The 25771-nt window shown below is 48.2% G+C and overlaps 1 protein-coding gene across 1 annotated transcript; it reads right to left on the bottom strand.

Annotated features, from left to right (window-relative positions):
* Nucleotides 1-23026: 23026 nt before the first annotated feature.
* On the bottom strand, nt 23027-25404 carry LOC120974575 (NAC domain-containing protein 75-like). Its single transcript, XM_040401018.2, has 3 exons — nt 25363-25404; nt 23569-23755; nt 23027-23370 (listed from the first exon to the last, which is right to left on the bottom strand). The coding sequence occupies exons 1-3, from the start codon at nt 25402-25404 to the stop codon at nt 23027-23029; spliced, it is 573 nt and encodes a 190-aa protein (XP_040256952.2).
* Nucleotides 25405-25771: the final 367 nt, after the last annotated feature.

Genomic DNA, 25771 nt, shown 5'->3' with positions numbered 1-25771 from the left:
ACTTAGACCTTGCCCAATCACTCGGGGTAAGTCTTCAAGGTAGACTGATGCCTGCTAGAACTATGTCGGTATTTCCCCAAAGAGGAAGGGATGATGCAACACAGCGACTGTAGGTTTTCCCTCAGTGATGAGACCAAGGTTATCGAACTAGTAGGAGAACCAAGCAACACTATGTAAATAGCACCTGCACACAAATAAAAAATACTCGCAACCCGACATGTTAAAGGGGTTATCAACCCTTTTCGGGTAAGGGCGCCAGAAATTGGCAAACGGACGTGAGAAAGTTGTAATAGACTGGATAAATAGATCGCAAATAAAATAAAGTGCAGCAAGGTATTTTTGTATTTTTTATTTAATAGATCTGAAAATAAAAGCAAATAAAAGTAGATCGCAACGGCAAATATAATAAAGAAGAGACCCGGAGGCCGTAGATTTCACTAGTGGCTTCTCTCGAGAAAAATAGCAAATGGTGCGTGAACACATTACTGTTGGGCAATTGATAGAACTTTAAATAATCATGATGATATCCAGGCAATGATCATTATATAGGCATCACGTCCAAGATTAGTAGACCACTATCCAACATGCATCTAGTGTATTAAGTTCATGGAGAAACGGAGTAATGCAATAAGAACGATGACATGATGTAGACAAGATCTATTTATGTAGAAATAGACCCCATCTTGTTATCCTTAATAGCAACGATACATACGTGTCGGTTCCCTTTCTGTCACTGGGATCAAGCACCATAAGATCGAACTCATCACAAAGCACCTCTTCCCATTGCAAGATAAATAGATCAAGTTGGCCAAACAAAACCCAAATATCGGAGAAGAAATACGAGGCTATAAGCAATCATGCATATAAGAGATCAAATAAGACTCAAATAACTTTCATGGATAAAAAGATAGATATGATCATAAACTCAAAGTTCATCGGATCCCAACAAACACACCGCAAAAAGAGTTACATCATATGGATCTCCAAGAGACCATTGTATTGAGATTCAAATGAGAGAGAGGAAGCCATCTAGCTACTAACTACGGACCCGTAGGTCTACAAAGAACTACTTACGCATCATTGGAGAGGCACCAATGGACATGATGAACCCCTCCGTGATGGTGTCTAGATTGGATCTGGTGGTTCTGGAACTTGCGACAGCTGGAATTGATTTTCGTCGACTCCCCTAGGGTTTCTGGAATATTGAGGTATTTATAGAGCAAAGAGGCGGTTCAGGGGGCACCCGAGGTGGGCACAACCCACCTGGGCGCGCCTGGGCCTCCAGGCGCGCCCTGGTGGGTTGTGCTCCCCTCGGAGCACCCCCCCCAGGTGCTTCTCCGGCCCACTGGATGTCTTCTGGTCCAAAAAAATCCACAAAAAGTTTTGCTGCATTTGGACTCCGTTTGGTATTGATTTCCCTGCGATGTACAAAACATGCAAAAAAACAGCAACTGGCACTTGGCACTATGTCAATAGGTTAGTACCAAAAAATGATATAAAATGATTATAAAACATCCAAGAATGATAATTAACAGCATGGAACAATCAAAAATTATAGATACGTTGGAAATGTATCAGCATCCCCAAGCTTAATTCCTGCTCGTCCTCGAGTAGGTAAATGATAAAGAACAGAATTTTTTATGTGTAATGCTGCCTAACATGTCATCTCATATTCTTTTCTTTAAAGCATGGACATTTGGACTTTTATATGGTTCAAAGCAATAGTCTAGTTTTGACATGAGACTTAAATACTCAAGCATATCCTTTCAAAATATCAATGCTAAAATAAGCTATCCCTAGCCTATCATGCTCAATCATTGATCCATTCATGAAACACACCTACATATTAGCTAGACCCAATGCTCAAGTACGATCATAGTGACTCCTAGTTGGTGCTTTTTAAGAGAAGATGGAGACTCAAATTGAAAATAAAAATTGCATAAAGTAAAAGAAAGGCCCTTCGCAGAGGGAAGTAGGGATTTGTAGAGGTGCCAGAGCTCAAAGCGAAAAACATAGAGATAAAAACATTTTGGTGTTGGGGAACGTAGTATTTCAAAAACAATTCCTACAATCACACAAGATCTATCTAGGAGATGCATAGCAAGGAGAGGGGAGAGTGTGTCCACATACCCTCGTAGACCGAAAGCGGAAGCGTTTAGTAACGCGGTTGATGTAGTCGAACGTCTTCACGATCCAACCGATCCAAGCACCGAACGTACGGCACCTCTGTGTTCAGCACACATTCAGCACGATGACGTCCCTCGAGCTCTTGATCCAGTTGAGGACGAGGGAGAGTTCTGTCAGCATGACGGCGTGGCGACGGTGATGATGATGTTACCGGCGCAGGGCTTCGCCTAAGCACTCCGACGATATGACCGAGGTGGTAAACTGTGGAGGGCGGCACCGCACACGGCTAAGAGATGTCTGTTGTGCCTTTGGGGTGCCCCCGCCTCCGTATATAAAGGGGGGAGGAGGAGGTGGCCGGCCTAGGGGGGCTTTCCATAAGGGGGGAGTCCTACTTGGACTCCTAGTCCAAGTAGGATTCAGCCCCCCCTCCTTCCTTCCACCGAAGAGGGGAAAGAGGAAGGGAGAGAGAGGGAGAAGGAAAGAGGGGGGCGACCCCCTCCCCTAGTCCAATTCGGTTTAGGCAAGGGGGTGCCCCTCTCATGTGGCCTCTCTCCTCTCCCCGATGATGTGTGGGTAGTTTACCACAGACCTTCGGGTCCATCGTTATTAGCTAGATGGCTTCTTCTCTCTCTTTGGATCTCAATACAAAGTTCTCCTCGATTCTCTTGGAGATCGATTCGATGTAATTCTTTTTTGCGGTGTGTTTGTCGAGATCCGATGAATTGTGGGTTTATGATCAAGATTATCTATGAACAATATTTGATTCTTCTCTGAATTCTTATATGCATGATTTAATATCTTTGCAAGTCTCTTCGAATTATCAGTTTGGTTTGGCCTACTAGATTGATCTTTCTTGCAATGAGAGAAGTGCTTAGCTTTGGGTTCAATCTTGCGGTGTCCTTTCCCAGTGACAGCAGGAGCAGCAAGGCACGTATTGTATTGTTGCCATCGAGGATAAAAAGATGGGGTTTATAACATATTGCTTGAGTTTATCCATCTACATCATGTCATCTTGCCTAATGCGTTACTCTGTTCTTATGAACTTAATACTCTAGATGCATGCTGGATAGCGGTCGATGTGTGGAGTAATAGCAGTAGATGCAGAATCGTTTCAGTCTACTTGTCACGGACGTGATGCCTATATACATGATCATGCCTAGATATTCTCATAACTATGCGCTTTTCTATCAATTGCTCGACAGTAATTTGTTCACCCACCATAGATTATGCTATCTTGAGAGAAGCCACTAGTGAAACCTATGGCCCCGGGGTCTATCTTCCATCATATTAATTTCCCGCCAACTAGCTATTTCTGTCGCCGTTTATTTTGCAATCTTTACTTTTCAATCTATACAACAACAAAATACCAAAAATATTTATCTTATTATCTTTATCAGATCTCACTTTTGCAAGTGGCCGTGAAGGGACTGACAACCCCATTATCGCGTTGGTTGCAAGGTTCTTGATTGTTTGTGCAGGTACGAGGGATTTCCGTGTAGTCTCCTACCGGATTGATACCTTGGTTCTCAAAAACTGAGGGAAATACTTACGCTACTTTGCTGCATCACCCTTTCCTCTTCAAGGGAAAACCAACGCATGCTCAAGAGGTAGCAACTATCATCAGGAAGATTAACTCCCAATTGAGTCAAGTGGTTGTGGTACCCAAACATTCTGAGTATTTGTTCACTGACAGAACTATTCTCTTCCATCTTGCAGCTATAGAACATATTGGAGACTTCAAATCTCTAAATTCGGGCATTTGCTTAAAGTATTAACTTCAACTCCTGGAACATATCATATGCTCCATGACGTTCAAAACATCTTTGAAGTCCCGATTCTAAGCCGTAAAGCATGGCACACTGAACTATCAAGTAGCCATCAGCTTTGCTCTGCCAGACGTTCATAACGTCCGGAGTTTCTCCTGCAGTGGGTCTTGCACCTAGCGGTGCTTCTAGGACGTAATTCTTCTGTGCAGCAATGAGGATAATCCTCAAGTTACGGACCCAGTCCGTGTAATTGCTACCATCATCTTTCAACTTAGCTTTCTCTAGGAACCCATTAAAATTCAAAGGAACAGTAGCACGGGCCATTGATCTACAACAACATAGACATGCAAATACTATCAGGTACTAAGTTCATGGTAAATTAAAGTTCAATTAATCATATTACTAAAGAACTCCCACTTAGATAGACATCCCTCTAGTCATCTAAATGATCACGTGATCCATATCAACTAAACCATGTCCGATCATCACGTGAGATGGACTAGTTTTCAATGGTGAACATCACTACGTTGATCATATCTACTATATGATTCACGTTCGATCTTTCGATCTCAGTGTTCCGAGGCCATATTTGTATATGCTAGGCTCGTCAAGTTTAACCCGAGTATTCTGCACATGCAAAACTGGCTTGCACCCGTTGTATGTGAACGTAGAGCTTATCACACCCGATCATCACGTGGTGTCTCGGCACGACGAACTGTAGCAACAGTGCATACTCAGGGAGAACACTTATACCTTGAAATTTAGTGAGGGGTCATCTTATAATGCTATCGCCGTACTAAGCAAAATAAGATGCATAAAGGATAAACATCACATGCAATCAAAATATTACATGATATGGCCATCATCATCTTGTGCCTTCGATCTCCATCTCCAAAGCACCATCATGATCTCCATTGTCACCAGCTTGACACCTTGATCTCCATCGAAGCATCATTGTCGTCTCGCCAACTATTGCTTCTACGACTATCGCTACCGCTTAGTGATAAAGTAAAGCAATTACATGGCGATTGCATTTCATACAATAAAGCGACAACCATAAGGCTCCTGCCAGTTGCCGATAACTTTTACAAAACATGATCATCTCATACAACAATTTATATCTTATCACGTCTTGACCATATCACATCACAACATGCCCTGCAAAAACAAGTTAGACGACCTCTACTTTGTTGTTGCAAGTTTTACGTGGCTGCTATGGGCTTCTAGCAAGAACCGTTCTTACCTACGCATCAAAACCACAACGATTTTTCGTCAACTGTGCTGTTTTAACCTTCAACATGAATCGGCCGTAGTCAAACTCGATTCAACTAAAGTTGGAGAAAACAGACACCCGCCAGCCACCTGTGTGCGAAGCACGTCGGTAGAACCAGTCTCATGAACGTGTTCATGTAATGTCGGTCCGGGCCGCTTCATCCAACACTACCACCGAATCAAAGTAAGACTTGGTGGTAAGCAGTATGACTATTATCGCCCACAACTCATTGTTTTCTACTCGTGCATATAACATCTACGCATAGACCTGGCTCGGATGCCACTGTTGGGGAACGCAGTATTTCAAAAAAAAATCCTACGATCACGCAAGATCTATCTAGGAGATGCATAGCAACGAGAGGGGAGAGTGTGTCTAGGTACCCTCGTAGACCGAAAGCGTAAGCATTTAGTAACGCGGTTGATGTAGTCGAACGTCTTCACGATCCAACCGATCCAAGCACCAAACGTACAACACCTCCGTGTTCAGCACACGTTCAGCACGATGACGTCCCTCGAGCTCTTGGTCCAGTTGAGGACGAGGGAGAGTTCCGTCAGCACGACGGCGTGGCGACGGTGATGATGATGTTACCGGCGCAGGGCTTCGCCTAATTACTACGACGATATGACCGAGGTGGTAAACTGTGGAGGGGGCACCGCTCACGGCTAAGAGATGTCTGTTGTTCCTTTGGGGTGCCCCCCGCCTCCATATATAAAGGGGGAGAGGAGGAGGTGGCCGGCCTAGGGGGCGTGCCATAAGGGGGGGTCCTACTTGGACTCCTAGCCCAAGTAGGATTCGGCCCCCCTCCTTCCTTCCACCGAAGAGGGAAAAGGGGAAGGGAGAGAGAGGGAGAAGGAAAGAGGGGGGCTGGCCCCCTCCCCTAGTCCAATTCGGTTTGGGAAAGGGGGGCGCCTCTCTCACGCGGCCTCTCCCCTCTCCTCCAATAAGCCCCAATAGGCCCAATACTTCTCCCGGGGGGTCCGGTAACCTCCCAGTACTTCGGAAAAATGCTCGAATCACTCGGAACCATTCCGATGTCCGAATGCAACCTTCCAATATATAAATCTTTACCTCCCGACCATTTTGAGACTCCTCGTCATGCTCGTGATCACATCCGGGACTCCGAACAAACTTCGGTCATCAAATCACATAACTCATAATACAAATTGTCATCGAACGTTAAGCGTGCGGACCCTACGGGTTCGAGAACTATGTAGACATGACCGAGACACCTCTCCGATCAATAACCAATAGCGGAACCTGGATGTTCATATTGGCTCCTACATATTCTACGAAGATCTTTATCGGTCAAACCGCATAACAACATATGTCATTCCCTTTGTCATCGGTATGTTACTTCACTACAAAAAAAACACATCCATGACATTTTGGGCCGAACGAATTTTTTTCTGTCATACTTATGACACTTCTATGACAATAATTGTGACAAAACACGGTATCATCATAGATGTGGTGGGGTCCTACTTCTATGACAAAAAATCATGATAGAAAATGGGCTTTTCGTCCTGGGCGGGCCGGAGACGCGGATGCATGACATTCTTTGGGCCATCCATGACGGAAAAAACCGTGGTAGAAACGAGGGCGAGGAAAATATCGGGGTGTTCCCGGTTAGGGTGGGTGGTCGGGGCCGAGCGATGCGCATTTCTCTCATACACGCACGCGCGTGGGTGCGAGGCGTTGGGCTCTAACTGAACCCGAGCGATTGCACTACAGGCTACGCGTTACTGAACCCAAGCGATCGATCGATGGTTATTAACTGAACCCGATCGAGCGATTCCTTCGTTACTGCTGCTAACTGAAGCCGATCGATGCTGCCTCCGGATGAACAGTGAGCGTTGCTGGGGGGTTTGGATGAACAGTTCCCGGTGGGGGTGGATGAACAGGACCCCGTGGTGTTGCCTCTGGATGAACAGGACCCCGATCGATCGAGCCGGTTGGGGCTGGATGAACAGGACCCCGTGGAGGGCAGGATGAACAGGACCACCCCATGGAGGGTAGGATGAACAGTAGACGGTGGAGGGCTGGATGAACAGTAGCCCGTGGAGGGGTGGTTGAACAGGAGCCCGTGGAGAGGGCTGGTTGAACACTAGCCGGTGGAGTAGCGCGCGGTGGAGGCTGGATGAACAGGAGCCCATGGATGAACAGACGCAGGTGGAGGCTGCAGGAGGTCGACGGTGGATGAACAGTAGCCCATGGAGGCTGAAGGGGGTCAACGGTGGAGATGAACAGTATCCCGTGGAGTCCCGTTTTGCGGTATGCCACACCCCTCCCGATGAACAGGACCCCCATTTCGACCGTAGCGCTCCAACACAAGTCCGTTTCCTCCGTTTTGCGGTACGCCACGCCCCTCCCGATCAACAGGACCCCCGTTTCGACCGTAGGAGGTCTGTTTCCTCCGTTTTGTGGTACGCCAGACCCCTCCCGATGAACAGGATCCCGTTTCGAACATGGCCGGTCGAACACAAGGCCGTTTCCTCCGTTCTACGGTACGCCAGGCCTTGTTTCCATCGGCTGTTCCGTCCAAGCCCTCCCGATGAACACGACGACGCATTCCATTCCGACCCAGCCAGTTGGCTCCCCATGAACACGACGACGACGCTGTTTCTCCGTTCCGACCCAGCCATGTACACGAGCCCTGACGGTACGTATGCGTGAGTAGGCGTTCGAGACCCTGCCCGTATGTACGTACATGGCCGTATTTTCTTTCTTGCACACTGGCCGATGTACGTACGTGTACATGCTACGTGCGCGCCTCTACATCGACCAGTATGTAAGTACACGTTCGCGACCAGAATGACAACGCTACGTACACTTCGAACAGGTGGGTCCCGACTGTCAGGCACTTCCTTGCCTGCGAAGATGTTGCTGGTGGGTCCCAGTAGTCAGGTGGGCGAATCATTTTTTTTGCCCGGACGCACTTCCTTGTGTGCGAAGATGTAGCTGGTGGGTCCCATCAGTCAGGGGGAAATGTTTTTTTTGCAAAATATGGTGGCCCGTCCGGTGGGTCCCCGCTGTCAGGTGGAGGAATAATTATTTTGCGCGTAATAAGGAGGCACTTCCTTGCTGCGGCCGTGGACCCAGCTGTCAGCCTCTCCACGTACAGTCCATGTTTGATGGAAGCCGTTCCTTGACCACGTTGACCACACCGCGCCGAGAGCACCAGGGCGGTGGACGACGGCGAGGCCTAGGAAGGGGACGACGCGGAGCCAGGGAAGACGCGGCAGTGGATGCCCACGCGTAGAGGAGTATGAGGGTTCACTGGTTCGCTGCGGTGTGAGGCTGCCGTCGCCGCAGAATAACAGGGGGTGTGGGTGACTAGAGGGATGGCCTGGCCAGCGGTGGTGGTAGTAGGGGGCGGTGAGGCCTCCGCCGCATCGCAGCCGGCCACGGGAGGCAGGAACACGAGGCACGACCGGCGCTGGTTTGGGCGGCTGGAGCAAGAAGACCAGAGGTTGAAGAAGCACTACGGCCGTTGGATGGACATCGTACGGTCACTGGAGCTAGAATCATGCATATTGACTAAGTTGACAAAGCCCTCCATCCCCGTCAACTTAGTAGGCCCACAAGTCAGCCTGCCACTATACTGGGTCCCAGCTAGCAGGGGGTATTCATTTTTTTTGTGTAATAAGGAGGCACTTCCTTGCGTGCGAAGATATAACTGGTGGGTCCAAGCTGTCAGCGGTGGTAACATTTTTTTCACGAAATACAGAGGCCCTTTCGGTGGGTCCAAGATGTCAGGTGCAGGAATCATTATTTTGCGCGTAATAAGGAGGCATTTCTTTGCGTGCGGCCGTGGACCCAACTGTCAGCCTCTCCACGTACAGTCCACTTCAGATGCATGTCGGTCGTTGACCATGTTGACCAGGCCGCGCCGAGAGCACCAGGGCAGTGGACGACTGTGAGGCCTAGGAAGGGAACAACACGGAGGCAGGGAAGACTCGGCAGTTGTTTCCCATGTAGAGGGGAGTACGACTGTACGAGGGTTTACTGGTTCGTCTGCCGTCGCCGGAGAATAACAGCAGGTGTGGGTGAGTAGAGGGATAGCTAGGCCAGCGATGGGAGTACGGTGGGGCGGTGAGGCCTCCGCGGCAGCACAGCCGGCTGCGGGGAGGAGGGAGCATGCAGTCCCGCCGGCGCTTGTTTGAGTGGCTGGAGCAGGAAGAGCAGAGATTGAAGAAGCACGACGGCCGTCGGATGGGCATCCAACAGTCACTGCTTGTGCGTCAACCTTTTTTTTAGGAAAGCCTCAAATCTGTGGAAAACATCATACAACCCATCTGCCATTATTTCTAATAATTTACAGCCCACTTGCTAATTGTTAAGGTTTTTTTGGAGCCCATATTCTTTTTGTTAGCATTACAGCCCATATTGTGGCCACGGTTAAAAAATTATACGAAATTTTGCATATTTCGGTGCGGTCCGAACTGTTTTTAATCCCGAAATTTCGAGTCACATTCAAACTGGTTTTAAAAATAAATGTATATCAATATAAAATCCAACAAATTGTCCACGCATAAAAATCAATGCAATTTAAAATCTCAAAATGAAAAAAAGAAATTTGAAACTAATTGCCGGTTTGATGTGTTTTAAAAATGTACATCCCATTTCTCATTACTGATAGGCCATTTTCTCGGCCAGCCGAATGAAGCTCTCCTTGTCTTGAAAGATTTGCAGCCCAACAGGCCTGACAAAGCGACTTACTTGGCAAATCACAAAAAAACTGGGATGTGGCCGTGGACCCAGCTGTCAGCCTGTCCACGTACAGTACTCTTCCGATGGAAGTAGGTCGTTGACCACATTGACCACGCCGCGCCGAGAGCACCAAGGCGGTGCACAACGGCGAGGCCTAGGAAGGGGACGACGCAGAGCCGGGGAAGATGCGGCAGTGGATGCCCACGCGGAGAGGAGTACGAGGGTTCACTGGTTCGGCTGCAGTGTGAGGCTGCCGTCGCCGCAGAATAACAGGGGGTGTGGGTGAGTGGAGGGATGGCCTGGCCAGCGGTGGTGTAACGCCCCGAGGCCAACGCTTCAGAAGACTTCCATATTTTTGTGATCTCCGTGTGTTTCTTTTGTGCTTGCTCTTTTATTTTTCATTGCATCATGTCATCATGCCATCATGTCATTAATTTTTTTAAAACTCAACCAAGTAAATTGCATGGATCTTCGATCCATTTAAATCGAGGGAAATGCACATGGTGATTTCTCTTTATAACATATATCCTCCCAATATTATTAGGGAGCTATATTAAAATATTCCATTAGTTGGAGTTCACCATAACACACTTGCAAATTTCCCAATGCCTTTGTTATCTTAATTCTTGGTCTCAAACCTTGCCATTTATTCTTTCATCATATTCCGGAGCTCCAGCAAAAATCCGAACATTTTTGGACCTTACCAACCCTCACTTCCTATTCAAATCATTTGAATTTAAATCAAATGAGTTTGAATTTAAATCTTTCAATCATGGCCTTTTCTATTTTCTCGGAACAAGCACATTTTTGTGAGTCCGGGAAAATTATCCGCGTGTCCAACTTCTTCCCCAACACCTCTTTTCTTCTTCTTTTCTTCTTTGTTATTTTCTGTTTTAGAAAATAAGAGAGTAGGGAGAGAGAGAGAGAGAGAACCAGGCCGGCCCATCCCCACAGGCCCAGCCATTGGCCTCCAACAGTCCAGCCATCCCCATCTTAACCCTAGCCTCCTCCCGATCCCCTCGCTCTCTCCCTCAATGCCCCATCCGGCGCCGCCAGGAGCCCCGATCCCCATCTCCCTCCGCTCGATCTCCTCCTCACCCTCTCTATCTCCTAGCGCGCGCCCCCTTCGCCTGCCTGCTCCCTCCTGCTTCTTCGACCTCGCCTCGCCCCGCGACCCCGCCGCCGCTCCGGCCGGCGAGCCCATGCTCTGACGCCGCCGTCCTCGTGCTGCAACGCCGCCGTCCTCGTGCTGCAATGCTGCCGGCAAGCCCTGCCTCTGTCTCCTCCTTCCCCGCGCGTGAGATGCTCTCCTCCGCCAGCCACCTCCCGCTCGCCTCCTTCTTCTCTTCCTCGCGCGCCCGCGACCATGGCTGCCTCATCATCAAGCTCGCCTTCGTCTCCCTGGTGGCCGACTGCGTCGACCTCCTCTGCAAGGACAAGCCACTGCTGCTGCCACCACCACCACCTTGCTCCGTCGCTCGCCTCCCCCACGACCTCGCGTCGCCCCGCTGCCCGAGCCGCCCTCTCCGCCCTCCTCCTGCGCCGCACGCACATGCCCCGGGCCTCACCTCCATGGCCTTCTGCCTGAGCCACCACGACCACGTGCGCCTCCTTCATGGTTGTCGTGCTGTCGGTTTTTCATGCCTCGTCCTGCTGCTGTGGGTACCTCGCGAGCCGCCGATGTCCTCGCGAGCTGCTCTGTCCAATAGGGCTCCCTTCCAAGACGAGCTGGCTGCCCCGTTGGCCCTGCTGCCTTTGTCGTGGCCAAGTCAACCCAGACGCCCGGAGTACATCTTTGGCTGCACACCAAATCGGCCATGCCTTGCTGCCTCCTGTACACTGTTGGTCAACAGTTGATGCACGCCAAGTACTTCGACTACAGCCGATGCCCCGAGGACACCGAGTACGACTACACACGGCGATGCGTCAAGTTCCACTACCGTCGACCCCATGGACCGCCAAGTTCCTCTACCAATGACTTGATCGTCTTCAAACGTGTACAACTAACATCGCCAAGCCCGCGAGTGCCACTACTTCCCACGACGACCCGTGAACAACTACTTCCACTTCGAACCCATCCGCCCCGAAACGTACACTTCAAAGGTATAATGACGAGATGACCGCCTGTGTACGAATGCATGTTGTCTGAGATGAACCGTATGTTTGCACCGTGCCCGTTTGCTTCATGTACGTTCCTCCTCGGTTGCCATGCCGTCGACCCGTGGGAACCCGGTAACCGGGATCACCCCACCATCTTTTGCATGTTCCGCACATCCGCACACTTGCTCTTTTGCACCGGTATCTCCGTGAGCTATCAGAACCGATATGTTGTCGTGGCATCATTTTTGGATTCGTTGCCGTGGCACCCTTTTCCTTCCGCCATGGCGACAAATGCTTCATAACATGCTCATGTCAACATTTTCATAAAATTGCTTAAAACTTGCATTGTCATCCGCATCATGATAACAACATTTGAATGTTTAAAATTGTTGTTTGCCGTAAATTGCTAAATGACATATGGGGATTTTCTGGAATTGTTGTTTGTTGTTCCGGCCTCATTTAAACTTGCCTAAATAGTTAGTTTACTTATGCTTCACCTCTTTCCATGTTAATCGACATTTAATATTGTTGGGTACATAACCGAGAGAGAACTAAATAATTGATGTGGTGTTTCGTCAATATGCAACTCGTTGCATATTGAGCTCCATTTAATTTGTAGTATTGTTTGTTGCACTTTGCCATGCCATGCATATTTAAACCGGACATGCATCATACTTGACTGTGCATCATGCCATGTGTATGTGGTGGTTGTTTACTTTGCTGTTTGTTTCTTTCCGGGTTGCTTCTCTCGTTAGCTTCGGTTTCATTCCGGAGTTGTGAGGATTCGTTCGACTCCATCCGTTTGTCTTCTTCATGGACTCGTTCTTCTTCCTAGCAGGATCTCAGGCAAGATGACCATACCCTCGAAATCACGTCTATCTTTGCTTGCTAGTTGTTCGCTCTATTGCTATGCTGCGCTACCTATTCACTTGCTCTTCAAGCCTCCCAAACTGCCATGAACCTCTAACCTTTGTCATCCTTCCTAGCAAACCGTTGTTTGGCTATGTTACCGCTTTTGCTCAGCCCCTCTTATAGCGTTCCTAGTTGCAGGTGAAGATGAAGATTGCTCCATGTTGGATTATGTTTATGTTGGGATATCACAATATCTCTTATTTAATTAATGCATCTATATACTTGGTAAAGGGTGGAAGGCTCGGCCTTATGCCTGGTGTTTTGTTCCACTCTTGCCGCCCTAGTTTCCGTCATACCAGTGTTATGTTCCTTGATTTTGTGTCCCTTACGCGGTTGGGTGATTTATGGGACCCCCTTGACAGTTCGCTTTGAATAAAACTCTTCCAGCAAGGCCCAACCTTGGTTTTACATTTGCCTCACCTAGCCTTTTTCCCTTGGGAGTTGCGCATCCCGAGGGTCATCTTTATTTTACCCCCCCCCCCCCGGGCCAGTGCTTGTCTAAGTGTTGGTCCAAACTAGAGCACCGTGCGGGACCATCCCTTGGCAACTTGGGTTACGTCGGTACCTGTACGCTTCGCTTATCCGGTGTGTCCTGAGAACGAGATACGTGCGACTCCTATCAGGATTGTCGACACATCGGGCGGCTTTGCTGGTTTTGTTTTACCATTGTCGAAATGTCTTGTAACCGGGATTCCGAGACTGATCGGGTCTTCCCGGGAGAAGGAATATCCTTCGTTGACCGTGAGAGCTTATAATGGGCTAAGTTGGAACACCCCTGCAGGGTATTATCTTTTGAAAGCCATGCCCGCGGTTATGTGGCAGATGGGAATTTGTTAATATCCGGTTGTAGAGAACTTGACACTTGACCTTAATTAAAATACATCAACCGCGTGTGTAGCCGTGATGGTCTCTTTTCGGCGGAGTCCGGGAACTGAACACGGCTTTTGGGTTATGTCTGACGTAAGTAGGAGTTCAGGATCACTTATTGATCATTACTAGTTGACGACCGTTCCGTTGCTCCTCTTCTCGCTCTTATTTGCGTATGTTAGCCACCATATATGCTTAGTGCTTGATGCAGCTCCACCTCATTACCCCATCCTTTCCTATAAGTTTAAATAGTCTTGATCTCGCGGGTGTGAGATTGCTGAGTCCTCGTGACTCACAGATACTTCCAAAACAGTTGCAGGTGCCGACGAAACCAGTGCAGGGGATGCAACCGAGCTCAAGTGGGAGTTCGATGAAGCTCTTGTTCGTTGTGTTGTTTCGCTTCCTGTTGATCAGTAGTGGAGCCCAGTTGGGATGATCAGGGATCTAGCAGTTGGGTTGTCTTCTTTTCTTTTGGTTCCGTAGTCGGACCTATGTGTGTACTCTGATTGATGTATGTTTTATTTATGTATTGTGTGAAGTGGCGATTGTAAGCCAACTCTTTATCCCATTCTTGTTTATTACATGGGATTGTGTGAAGATGACCCTTCTTGCGACAAAACCACAATGCGGTTATGCCTCTAAGTCGTGCCTCAACACGTGGGAGATATAGCCGCATCGTGGGCGTTACAGGTGGGAGTAGTATGGGGGCGGTGAGGCCTCCGCGGCAGCACAGCCGGCCACGGGAGGCAGGAGCATGCGGCACGACCGGCGGCTGGAGCAAGAAGACCAGAGGTTGAAGAAGCACTAAGGCCGTTGGATGGACATCGTACGGTCACTGGAGCTAGAATCGTTCATATTGACTAAGTTGACAAAGACCTACGTCCCCGTCAACTTAGTAGGCCCACAAGTCAGCCTACCACAGTGGTGGGTCCCAGCTGGCAGGGGGTATTCATTTTTTTGTGCGCAATAAGGAGGCACTTCCTTGCGTGCGAAGATATAGTTGGTGGGTCCGACCTGTCAGCGGAGGGAACTTTTTTTCGCGTAATACAGAGGCCCTTCCGGCGGGTCCCAGATGTCAGGTAGATGAATCATTATTTTGCGTGTAATAAGGAGGCATTTCCTTGTGTGCGGCCGTGGACCCAGCTGTCAGCCTCTCCACGTACAGTCCACTTCCGATGGATGTCGTTCGTTGACCACGCTGACCACGCCGCGCAGAGAGCACCAGGGCGGTGGATGACGGCGAGGCCTACGAAGGGAACGACACAGAGCCGGGGAAGACACGACAGTGGCTGCCCACGCGGTGGAGAGTACGAGGGTTGACTGGTTCGGCTGCCGTCGCCGGAAAATAACAGGAGGTGTGGGTGAGTAGAGGGATAGACAGGCCAGGGATGCGAGTATATGATGGGGCCCTGAGGCCTGCCCGGCAGCACAGCCGGCCACGGGAGACGGGAGCAGGCGGTTCCGACGGCGCTGGTTTGGGCGGTTGGGGCAGGAAGATCAGAGACTGAAGAAGCATGATTGCCATTAGATTGACATCTAACGGTCTGACGCTGGTAGAGTCGATTGTTGACTAAGTTTCTTTTTTGATAAACCTTGTGTACGCATGAACTTAGTAGGCCCACAAGTCAGCCTCCAAATCTGTGGCAGACAACATAGAGCCCATTTGCTATTTTTTAATAATTTGCAGCCCATTTGCTAATTCTTAAGTAATTTATTACAGCCCATTTTCTGCCCAGGACCACGGTCAAAAAGTTCAACCTTATTTTGCATATTTTGGTAGAGACCGAACTTTTGTAATCCCAAAATGATAAACATTTTTTAAGAACTTATTGATTTGCCAAAAAAATCATTTTTTTTGTAAGCAAATAAGACGTGGACAATTGAGTTGGTTTAAGGGAAAACCAGTGGTAAAAAAATCAGCGCTGGGAGGGAAAACAACAACAAAAATAAGGATGTAAATATGAAAAGTGAATTTTATGTATTTTCAATATAATGATACGTGTATATGAACTAGTAAAACTATAGGTAGAGATTAGAAAACTGATGTAGGACATGTGTTTCAAGCGGAAAATAGAACTGGGCTGTGTGTTTGATTCAGTAAAAAAAGTGTCTGCGGATGTTGTAAGACATAATATAACTAACGCTGGCGGGCCAGAGGCCAGTAGATACCTGCTGGATCTTTGTGCCCCGTTGTCGTCATGGGCTGGGCCTGTTAAAAACAAAACCAAGCCTGGGCAGTCTACAGCCCAGTTGAAACTTGCTCGACCTGAAAAAACAATATACGTGCTCAATAACGAGAGAATTCTGCAAGTACAGACTGATAACTGGGATGAAGCAGGGATATTGTTTTTTCATCGTGATAATAAGAGCATGCACTTGTTTCGAAAAATTTGGAGAACTGGGAATTCGAATGGCAGGTGCTTATGCTACCCATCAAATAAAAATCAGGTGCCTGAAAATTCGTTTCGAAACAAATGATTCAGCTTTATATCCACGTCGACCCTTGGCATGATGGTTGGAAGCAAATGCCAAGTTCATACCAAAAGATCGTTAACAACAATACAAACTTGCGGACGACAAGGTAGTACAAGTACCAATACCAAACTAACTTATAATCTTTTTACTCCTGGCCCTAGTGTTCGTCTGGTAGAAAATCTTGCAGAGGACCAGCTCCCGCTCCTTCTCTTGCTCCAGGTCCCCGAGGTGGTACTGGTGCATCACCCAGTTGATCCTCTGCTGGTCGAAGTTCTCGTTGGTGTGCAGCACGAGAACATTTTTGCTGCCCGTCTGCTGGCCGTTGACCATCACTGGCAAGGTATTGACGGTGTTGTGTCACATCGCGTTCATGCCGCACTCCGACTGTATCTTGCGACGCGTCCACGTGCCCCTTTTAAACGCCCTGGAATTGTGCTGGAAGAAATGCTTGCTTAGGCCACTCAGTGTGATACCTGCAGTATTGTCGAATACAGGTTTTAGTGTACGTAGTTGGCATTTTCATAACATCTTTGGCATGTTGCAGTCACTTGTTTCACTTTTTATTAACTGTCAAATTGTAATTGCTTCACCAGGTCTGCGTCTAAAAAGAAAAATACAGCTATAAACAAAGGTATATGTTTGTGCAAGTAGACGGCCGATCGGTGTCTTACCTGGAAGTTTCTCAGGATGGGTGTAGCATATGCAGTGCTCGCTGTCAAGGGTTGGAACAAATCGATGAGAGGGTGGGATCTCGCGCTGTCAGCACTCACTTTGGCCTCAAGGTGCTCGATCAGCTCCTGATCCGTGGGATCGAACTTGACGCCAGCCGGCAGCACCGGCCAATCCTTCTTCGACTTGCATGGGGTAATTCCAGTTATATGTTACTCAATGTATGATCAATCAACTGTTTTAAGTGAATGATGAAAGATTTCGAGACATAAGTGGTACTCCAAATCTGAAGTCCAGAATACCCGAACACGCTGCCGGGATTCTTGTGTCACCTCACGCGCAGCATGTTGTCACGTCAATTCAACGTGTGGACATGATGAATAATTTGACCGACGTATACTAGTACTGCTACTGTACTACTTACTAGTCGTATTTAGTGCCACATTTTAACCATAGGTTTGACTAACAAGTATGCACTTGAAGCCTAAGTGATATGTATATATACTGCACAACATCTCCATCATCATTATCAGTACATCCTGCGCAGGTGAGTTAGGATGCACTTGATCCCAGAAAGGTATCTATCCTTCAAACCATAGGAGTGCTTCAAACTAACAACAGTCCAACAAAAGAGGGTCGGGCTACAGCAGCAGAATACATGGCTCAGTCTACATATCAGTACGAATCAACTTGTGCATATTTGCTGTTGGCATGAACCACATCGCCGCATGTCGGGTTTGCAAAAGCCATCCATCGCATGGAAGCTTGATGCCTTTCACACAATGAAGATTATCTGGCAACAAGCTGTGTCGACGAATCTCTGGATATGGTGATTCATGAAACCCATGGTATGATGTGTAAACACAGTCCCCCCTGGCGAATGGAAGTTGCATAGCACGGTAATCATCGCCGGTGATATGATCGATGATTGGTTGGATGATCGGATAATTGAGCCCGAGGAACATGGAGTGGTTGCCGAGGCTGTAAACCCACCTCCAGTTGAATACGCCTGGCCCAACGGAGCTGGGATCTTTCTCGAACACGAAGCAGCCATGCCATCAATGTCACGAACGCCCCAGGCATTGTACCGCATGTGGTTTGATGAAATGGCTTGGTCAATTTGCTATGTGCAAATGAGCATCAAATGACCACCGTTAGCTGAATGAGCGATAAACCACCACCCATCGGCTGGTATGATTCCAGGTCCTGGAATCATGAAGGCCAGCGCATTTGCATCTGTTGCAACAATTCAAATTGGAGACCAAAAGGACAAAAATAAATAATCATGTTCAGAGTATGTGTGGAGTTAAGATTATTATAACAGTAACACATATCATAGACAGAGAATTGCAATGCCGTGGTCATAATCATACCCCAAGTTAAAAAAATAAGCCAATGGCTTTCATATTCTAGCAATATATCATGGTTCAAACATCATGTAACAATAAGAGGAAAACAGATATGACAGGGCCTACTCATATTCTACCATAGCACTTACTACAGTTATCATATCAACTCTAAGCAATAACATGCGTTGTTATAAAAATCCTGGAAATGAGAGTAACATATAGCAATCATGAGGTTATACTCATAATATCTATTCTAACAATCATTAGATACCAATTGTTCTCATAACTCTAACAATAACATGTGTGGTCATAAAAATCTAGGAAATGATAGGAATATATAGCAATGATGTGGTTATAGACATACTATATATTCTAAATTTGTAACAATGAACAGGCAGTCGTATTCTGAAGGTAAAGATGAGATGAGATAAAACAATTACATGATCATAGATTCCACCAGTATAGGCAGCCAATCTGTGCGTCGACCGCATAAATGATGCCATCATGCACTATAGCATCAGACAGAAGTGTTGGGTAAAGAGAATCGACGATGAGCCATAACCATGTATGGCGACCGGATTCCAGATAGACTAATCCCATGTGGAACACAGCAATGAGCTTGTAATCCATGTAGTCTTCCGATGGTGTGGGCACTTCGCAGATTACAACCTTCAGCAAACAGAGGTCGAGCCAAAAGCTCGACGCGTCTCGTGCGTAGTAGGCAGGAGTGTCTGGCGGGCCGCGAGGCTTGATGGCGGCGGTATCCAAAGATGGAAGGGTGATCTCTCGCTGGGTGTAGATATCCACGAGATGCCACGGACTACCGGATTAGTGGATGAGGATGTTCACTACAAAAAAAGACACATCCGTGACATTTTGGGCCGAACGAAAAAAATTATGTCATACTTATGACACTTCTATGATGATAATTGTGACAAAACACGGTATCATCATAGATGTTGTGGGGTCCTACTTCTATGACAAAAAATCATGACAGAAAATGGGCTTTTCGTCCTGGGCGGGCCGGAGACGCAGCTGCATGACATTCTTTGGGCCGTCCATGACGGAAAAAACCGTGGTAGAAGCGAGGGCGAGGAAAATATCGAGGTGTTCCCGGTTACGGTGGGTGGTCGAGGCCGAGCGATGCGCGTTTCTCTCATACACGCACGCGCGTGGGTGCGAGGCATTGGGCTCTAATTGAACCCGAGCGATTGCACTGCAGGCTACACGTTACTGAAGCCGAGCGATCGATCGATGGCTGTTAACTGAACCCGATCCAGCGATTCCTTCGCCTACTGCTGCTAACTGAAGCCGATCGATGCTGCCTCTGGATGAACAGTGAGCGTTGCGGGGGGTTTGGATGAACAGTTCCCGGTGGGGGTGGATGAACAGGACCCCGTGGCGTTGCCTCTGGATGAACAGTCAGCGTTGCTGGGGGGTTTGGATGAACAGTTCCCGGTGGGGGTGGATGAACAGGACCCCGATCGTTCGAGTCGGTTGGGGCTGGATGAACAGGACCCCGTGTAGGGCAGGATGAACAGGACCACCCCGTGGAGGGCAGGATGAATAGTAGACGGTGGAGGGCAGGATGCTCGTGGAGGGGTGGTTGAACAGGAGCCCGTGGAGAGGGCTGGTTGAACAGTAGCTGGTGGAGTAGCGCGCGGTGGAGGCTGGATGAACAGGAGCCCGTGGATGAACAGTCGCAGGTGGAGGCTGGAGGAGGTCGACGGTGGATGAACAGTAGCCCATGGAGGCTAGAGGGGGTCGACGGTGGAGATGAGCAGTATCCCGTGGAGTCCCGTTTTGCGGTACGCCACACCCCTCCCGATGAACAGGACCCCCGTTTCGACCGTAGTGCTCCAACATAAGTCCGTTTCCTCCGTTTTGCGGTACGCCACACCCCTCCCGACCAACAGGACCCCCGTTTCAACCGTAGGAGGTCCGTTTCCTCCGTTTTCCGGTACGCCAGACCCCTCCCGATGAACAGGATCCTGTTTCAAACATGGCTGGTCGAACACAAGGCCGTTTCCTCCGTTCTGCGGTACGCTAGGCCTCGTTTCCATTGGCAGTTCCGTCCAAGCCCTCTCGATGAACACGACGACGCATTTCGTTCCGACCCAGCCGGTTGGCTCCCCATGAACACGACGACGACGCCGTTTCTCTATTCCGACCCAGCCATGTACACGAGCCCTGGCCATATGTATGCGCGAGTAAGCGTTCGAGACCCTGCCCATATGTACGTATGTGGCCGTATTTTCTTTCTTGCACACTAGCCGCTCTACGTACGTGTACATGCTACGTGCGCGCCTCTACTACGACACGTGCGCGCCTCTACATCGACCAGTATGTACGTACACGTTCGCGACCAGAATGACAACGCTACATACACTTCAACCAGGGAGGTCCCGACTATGAGGCACTTCCTTGCCTGCAAAGATGTAGCTGGTGAGTCCCAGCAGTCAGGGGGGCGAATCGTTTTTTTTTTGCCCGGGCGCACTTCCTTGCATGCGAAGATGTAGCTGGTGGGTCCCAGCAGTCAGGGGGAAACATTTTTTTTCACGAAATACGGTGGCCCGTCCGGTGGGTCCCTGCTGTCAGGTGGATGAATAATTATTTTGCACGTAATAAGGAGGCACTTCCTTGCTGCGGCCGTGGACCCAGCTGTCAGCCTCTCCACGTACAGTCCACGTCCGATGGAAGCCGTTCCTTGACCACGTTGACCATGCTGCGCCGAGAGCTCCAGGGCGATGGACGATGGCGAGGCCTAGGAAGGGGACGACGCGCAGTCGGGGAAGACGCGGCAGTGGAAGCCCGCGCGGAGAGGAATACGAGGGTTCACTTGTTCGGCTGCGGTGTGAGGCTGTCGTCGCCGCAGGGCCTGGCCAGCGGTGGGAATAGAAGGGGCGGTGAGGCCTCCGCGGCAGCACAGCCGGCCACGGGAGGCAGGAGCATGCAGCACGACCGGCGCTGCTTTGGGCGGCTGGAGCAAGAAGACCAGAGGTTGAAGAAGCACTAAGGCCGTTGGATGGACATCGTACGGTCACTAGATCTAGAATCGTTCATATTGACTAAGTTGACAAAGCCCTCCGTCCCCGTCAACTTAGTAGGCCCACAAGTCAGCCTCCCACTGTGGTGGGTCCCAGCTGGCAGGGGGTATTCATTTTTTTGTGCGCAATAAGGGGGCACTTCCTTCGTGCGAAGATATAGTTGGTGGGTCCGACCTGTCAGCGGGGGGAACGTTTTTTCACGAAATATAGAGGCCCTTCCGGCGGGTCCCGGATGTTAGGTGGAGGAATCATTATTTTGCGCGTAATAAGGAGGCATTTCCTTGTGTGCGGCCGTGGACCCAGCTGTCAGCCTCTCCACGTACAGTCCACTTCCGATGGATGTCGTTCGTTGACCATGTTGACCACGCCGCGCCGAGAGCACCAGGGCGGTGGACGACGGCGAGGCCTACGAAGGGAATGACACAGAGCCGGGGAAGACACGACAGTGGCTGCCCACGCGGTGGAGAGTACGAGGGTTGACTAGTTCGGCTGCCGTCGCCGAAAAATAATAGGAGGTGTGGGTGAGTAGAGGGATAGACAGGCCAGGGATGCGAGTATCTGATGGGGCCCTGAGGCCTGCCCGACAGCACAGCCGGCCACGGGAGGCGGGAGCAGGCGGTTCCGATGGCGCTGGTTTGGGCGGCTGGGGCAGGAAGATCAGAGACTGAAGAAGCACGATTGCCGTTAGATTGACATCTAATGGTCTGATGCTGGTAGAGTCGATTGTTGACTAAGTTTCTTTTTTGATAAACCTTGTGTACGCATGAACGTAGTAGGCCCACAAGTCAGCCTCCAAATCTGTGGCAGACAACATAGAGCCCATTTGCTCTTTTTTAATAATTTGCAACCCATTTGCTAATTCTTAAGTAATTTATTACAGCCCATTTTCTGCCCAGGACCACGGTCAAAAAGTTCAACCTTATTTTGCATATTTTGGTGGAGTCCGAACTTTTGTAATCCCGAAATGATAAACATTTTTTAAGAACTTATTGATTTGCCAAAAAATCATTTTGTTTTTGTAAGCAAATAAGACATGGACAATTGAATTAGTTTAAGGGAAAACCAGTGGTAAAAAAATCAGCGTTGGGAGGGAAAACAACAACAAAAATAAGGATGTAAATATGAAAAGTGAATTTTACATATTTTTGATATAATGATACATGTATATGAACTAGTAAAACTATAGGTAGAGATTAGAAATGGATGTAGGACATGCGTTTCAAGAGGAAAATAGAAATGGGCTGTGTGTTTGATTCAGTAAAAAAAGTGCCTGCGGATGTTGTAAGACAAAATATAACTAACGCTGGCGGGCCAGAGGCCAGTAGATACCTGCTGGATCTTTGTGCCCCGTTGTCGTCATGGGTTGGGCCTGTTAAAAACAAAACCAAGCCTGGGCAGTCTACAGCCTCGTTGAAACTTGCTCGACCTGAAAAAACAATATACGTGCTCAATAAACGAGAGAATTCTGCAAGTACAGACTGATAACAGGGATGCAGCAGGGATATTGTTTTTTCATCGTGATAATAAGAGCATGCACTTGTTTCGAAAAAATTGGAGAACTGGGAATTCGAACGTCAGGTGCTTATGCTACCCATCAAATAAAAATCAGGTGCCTGAAAATTTGTTTCGAAACAAATGAATCAGCTTTATATCCACGTCGACCCTCGGCATGATGGTTGGAAGCAAATGCCAACTTGCGGACGACAAGGTAGTACAAGTACCAATACTAAACTAACTTATAATCTTTTTACTCCTGGCCCTAGTGTTCGTCTGGTAGAAAATCTTGCAGAGGACCAGCTCCCGCTCCTTCTCTTGCTCTAGGTCCCCGAGGTGGTACTGGTGCATCACCCAGTTGGTCCTCTGCTGGTCGAAGTTCTTGTTGGTGTGCAGCACCAGAACCTTTTTGTTGCCCGTCTGCCGGCCGTTGACCATCACCGGCAAGGTATTGCCGGTGTTGTGCCACATCGCGTGCATGCCGCACTCCGACTGTATCTTGCGACGCGTCCACGTGCCCCTTTTGAACGCCCTAGAATTGCGCTGGAAGAAATGCTTGCTTAGGCCACTCAGTGTGATACCTGCAGTATTGTCGAACACAGGTTTTAGTGTACGTAGTTGGCATTTTCATAACATCTTTGGCATGTTGCAGTCACTTGTTTCACTTTTTATTAACTGTCAAATTGTAATTACTTCACCAGGTCTACGTCTAAAAAGAAAAATAGGGCTATAAACAAAGGAATATGTTTGTGCAAGTAGACGGCCGATCGGTGTCTTACCTAGAAGTTTCTCAGGATGGGTGTAGCATATGTCGTGCTCGCTGTCGATGGTTGGTATGAACAAATCGATGAGAGGGTGAGATCTCGCGCTGTCAGCACTCACTTTGGCCTCAAGGTGCTCGATCAGCTCCTGATCCGTGGGATCGAACTTGACGCCAGCCGGCAGCACCGGCCAATCCTTCTTCGACTTGCATAGGTTAATTCCAGTTATATGTTACTCAATGTATGATCAATCGACTGTTTTAAGTGAATGATGAAAGATTTCGACAGATAAGTGGTACTCCAAATCTGAAGTCCAGAATACCCGAACACGCCGCCGGGATTCTTGTGTCACCTCACGCGCAGCGTGTTGTCACGTCAATTCGATGTGTGGACATGATGAATAATTTGACCGACATATACTAGTACTACTACTCTACTACTTACTAGTCGTATTTAGTGCCACATTTTAACCATAGGTTTAACTAACAAGTACGCACTTGAAGCCTAAGTGATATATATATATACTGCACAGCATCTCCATCATCATTATCAGTACATCCTGCGCAGGTGAGTTAGGATGCACTTGATCCCAGAAAGGTATCTATCCTTCAAACCAGAGGAGTGCTTCAAACTAACAACAGTCCAACAAAAGAGGGTCGTGCTACAGCAGCAGAATACATGGCTCAGTCTACATATCAGTACGAATCAAGTTGTGCATATTTGTTGTTGGCATGAACCACATCGCCGCATGTCGGGTTTGCAAAAGCCATCCATCGCATGGAAGCTTGATGCCTTTCACACACTGAAGATTATCTCGCAACAAGCTGTGTCGACGAATCTCTGGATATGGTGATTCATCAAACCAATGGTATGATGTGTAAACACAGTCCCCCTGGCGAGTGGAAGTTGCATAGCACGGTAATCATCGTCGGTGATATGATCGATGATTGGTTGGATGATCGGATAATTGAGCCCGAGGAACATGGAGTGGTTGCCGAGGCTGTAAACCCGCCTCTAGTTGAGTACGCCTAGCCCAACGGAGCTGGGATCTTTCTCGAACACGAAGCAGCCATAGCCATCAATGTCACGAACGCCCCAGGCATTGTACTGCATGTGGTTTGATGAAATGGTTTGGTCAATTTGGTACGTGCAAATGAGCATCAAATGACCACCGTCGGCTGAACGAGCGATAAACCACCACCCATCGGCTGGTATGATTCCAGGTCCTGGAATCATGAAGGCCAGCGCATTTGCGTCTACTGCAACAATTCAAATTGGAGACCAAAAGGACAAAAATAAACAATCATGTTCAGAGTATGTGTGGAATGAAGATTATTATAACAGTGACACATATCATAGACAGAGAATTGCAATGCCGTGGTCATAATCATACCCCAAGTTAAAAAAATAAGCCAATGGCTTTCATACTCTAGCAATATATCATGGTTCAAAGATCATGTAACAATGAGAGGAAAACAGATATGACAGGGCCTACTCATATTCTACCATAGCACTTACTACAGTTATCATATCAACTCTAAGCAATAACATGTGTTGTTATAAAAATCCTGGAAATGTGAGTAACATATAGCAATCATGAGGTTATACTCATAATATCTATTCTAACAATCATTAGATACCAATTGTTCTCATATCAACTCTAACAATAACATGTGTGGTCATAAAAATCTAGGAAATGAGAGGAAGATATAGCAATGGTGTGGTTATAGACATACTATATATTCTAAATTTGTAACAATGAACAGGCAGTCGTATTCTTAAGGTAAAGATGAGATGAGATAGAATAATTACACGACGGTAGATTCCACCAGTCGACCGCATAAATGATGCCATCGTGCACTATAGCATCAGACAGAAGTGTTGGGGGAAGAGGATCGACGATGAGCCATAACCATGTATGGCGACCGGATTCTAGATAGACTAATCCCATGTTGAACACGGCAATGAGCTTGTAATCCATGTAGTCTTCTGATGGTGTGGGCACTTCGCAGATTACAACCTTCAGCAAACAGAGGTCGAGCCAAAAGCTCGAGGCGTCTCGTGCGTACTAGGCAGGAGTGTCCGGCAGGCCGCGAGGCTCGATGGCGGCGGTATCCAAAGATGGAAGGGTGATCTCTTGCTGGGTGTAGATATCCACGAGACGCCACGGACTACCGGATTGGTGGATGAGGACGATCTAGTTGGCCTTCATGCCCGCCCA

This window comes from Aegilops tauschii, chromosome 2 (assembly GCF_002575655.3).
Source record: "Aegilops tauschii subsp. strangulata cultivar AL8/78 chromosome 2, Aet v6.0, whole genome shotgun sequence".
Classification (NCBI taxonomy): Eukaryota; Viridiplantae; Streptophyta; class Magnoliopsida; order Poales; family Poaceae; genus Aegilops; species Aegilops tauschii.
Note: the sequence above shows the minus strand (reverse complement) of the source record. Positions and strands in the feature narration are given on the sequence as shown.